The 2500-nt window shown below is 34.1% G+C and overlaps 1 protein-coding gene across 1 annotated transcript in view; it reads right to left on the bottom strand.

Annotated features, from left to right (window-relative positions):
* Positions 1 to 2140: 2140 nt before the first annotated feature.
* Positions 2141 to 2500, bottom strand: part of LOC125030718 (globin-like) — a 49443-nt gene continuing 49083 nt past the window's right edge. Inside the window, exon 6 of the mRNA XM_047620959.1 lies at positions 2141 to 2371. Coding sequence (XP_047476915.1) covers positions 2237 to 2371 — 135 coding nt within the window. The 3' untranslated portion in view covers positions 2141 to 2236. The remainder of the gene's footprint in view (positions 2372 to 2500) is intronic.

The raw sequence follows: 2500 nt of genomic DNA, 5'->3' as shown, positions 1-2500 counted from the left end.
TTATTATTATTATTATTATTATTATCAATATTACATGATGATGAGTACATTATCAGATAATAGACAATTAATTATATTAATTTTTAAGTATTAATTATCATATATTAATTACCACTTAGTTATAATGTCCTATCATTGTTGTCTGTTTATTTTTATGATAATTTCAAAATAGGTTCTGTCATAACAAAAAAATATATATACCTTTATCTCTCGCTCTCGCTCTCTCTCTCTCTCTCTCTCTCTCTCTCTCTATATATATATATATATATATATATATATGTATATATATGTATATATATATATATATATATATATATATATAAGGAGAGAATCTACTTTCAGAATGAAATCAACAAAAAAGTCGTTATTTTCCCAGATATGTTGAATAAAAACACTATCCACAGTTATATTTCTGGGGTTACATTTATATACAAGCTCCTCTCTACATGCAATTCCGAATATCGTAAGGAAAGAATAAAATCATACAAGTTTTAAATATGTTCATCTCTCAGTTTTCATTGTATATTACAACCTAATATTCTTAAGAGATACTGATTACAAAACTACAAATAATGTACGTCTGAGATATATTGTAATTTCTTGAGTGTTAGTCTGTTCAGTTTCTCATGTGGACATACAATAAAAGTTTTCTTAAGTATATATCATATAAATATTCATTTGTGCACACGTACACATTTTTTTTACGTGTACTATTCTGTATATTTAAGATGCTTTATGTGTGTATAATACTTGTTTATTCCTTTGTTTTCGTGTTTTTCATACTACATACAAAATAAGCCCAATTTATCGGTCATCACAAAAGATATAGTAAAGGTCTAAGTCTATCTAACATATTATTTAGTCCAACTACTTTGCGCCATGCACTGCAATTGCATGACTCGGCTTGATACGACCACCAGTAACACGACTATACCTTGCACTGGTTTCTAATGTCACAGTCATGCAACATTTCGAATATTATACTTAATTCATGTCACCGGATATGAAGTTTATTACTAACTTTTGTGTGTGTGTGTGTATGTGTGTGTATGTGTGTGTGTGTGTGTGTGTGCACAAACGCATACACACACATATATGGTCGATTCATAATAAAAAGGAACTTAATCTACTGGGAATGAATTCAGACAAAATAAAAACATCTTGTTTTATAAATCATACATGTGGTCTTACTCAGTGCACTTACATAAATCTTCCTTAAACTACATTGGTTGTACAAAAACCTGAATGAAACAAGCTTTGATAATCTGTTTATATTGAAAAATAAATGTCATGACAATGCAGAAACAAAACGTGAAAGTGATTAATCTACACTAACGACATATGTACAATCTGTGCTAGAAACATTCACCTTCGAAACGTCGGTGAATTGTCTTTTTTTTTTTTTTTTTTTTTTTTCCTCTACTTATTAGAAATACAACAGCTCTATAGATAATTACACCCAAATGTTACGTCATTGATTTACACCCAAAATCCACGTCTCGAACCTGGGTTTTGTTTTAACACATACGATTATAACCAAAACAAATACATTTTTTTTTCTCTTCCTCCTATTCCGTTTTCTTTCATTTCTTCTTCTACTCTTGCTCCCTTCCGTTTCCTTTCTCTCCTCCAGATCTCTTTCCCTTCCTTCCTTGCTTCCCCCTCCTACTCCTTCCATAGAATGATTACTGTCTTTACTTACGACACTCTTTCAGTGTATGCAAAAAAAAAACTTTATATTACAAAAAAAATGTGTTAAAGCAGGGACTAAAATAAAACAAGACAAAGTGAGTTTCACTTTTCCCTACCTTCCTACTTTTCTTTCACCTTTCCTTCTCCCTTTTTATCATTTTTTCCCTTCTTCCTCCCCTTCTACATCCTCCTCTTCCTCTTCTCATCATCCTTTCCCTTTCCCCAAAGCCTTGTACCCCCCCCCCTCCCAGTCTTCCATTTCTTTCCTGTTTCCTTTATTTTATTTTATTACTTTCTTGCTTTCTTGAACCTTTTTTTTTGTTTTTATCTTTTCTTGCCTTTTTAACACTTTATTTATTTTATTCTATTGCTTTCTTTCATCCTTTATTTTCTTTCCTTCTTAAACCCTTTCTTTTTTTTTTTCTTTTTTTTTCTTTCCCTAACCCTCTCCTTCCTTCTGTTCTCTCTTCATCCCTTTCCTTCTTTTTTTTTTTCCTTCCTTCCTCCCTTTCACATGCATTCCCCTCTCCTTCGCCCCCGACTCCTACGAGCTGTCATAAGTGCCGGAGATGACAGAGTTGATGACCTTCAGCGCCTGGACCCACGCCTCCTCGGCCACAGGAGTCCACGCGGAGCCCAAGCTGTCCTTCAGGAATTTCACCAGCACGGGCGCGAGGAGCTAAGGGTGGAGAGGGCGGGGCGGAAGGTCATTGAGGAGGATTTGGTGGAAGGGAATATTTGTGTATGGGTGGGTGTGGGTGTGTGTGTGTGTGTGTGTGTGTGTGTGTGTGTGTGTGTGTGTGTGTGT

This window comes from Penaeus chinensis, chromosome 11 (genome assembly GCF_019202785.1).
Source record: "Penaeus chinensis breed Huanghai No. 1 chromosome 11, ASM1920278v2, whole genome shotgun sequence".
In the NCBI taxonomy this organism is placed as follows: domain Eukaryota; kingdom Metazoa; phylum Arthropoda; class Malacostraca; order Decapoda; family Penaeidae; genus Penaeus; species Penaeus chinensis.
This window is presented reverse-complemented; position numbering and strand designations above follow the sequence as displayed.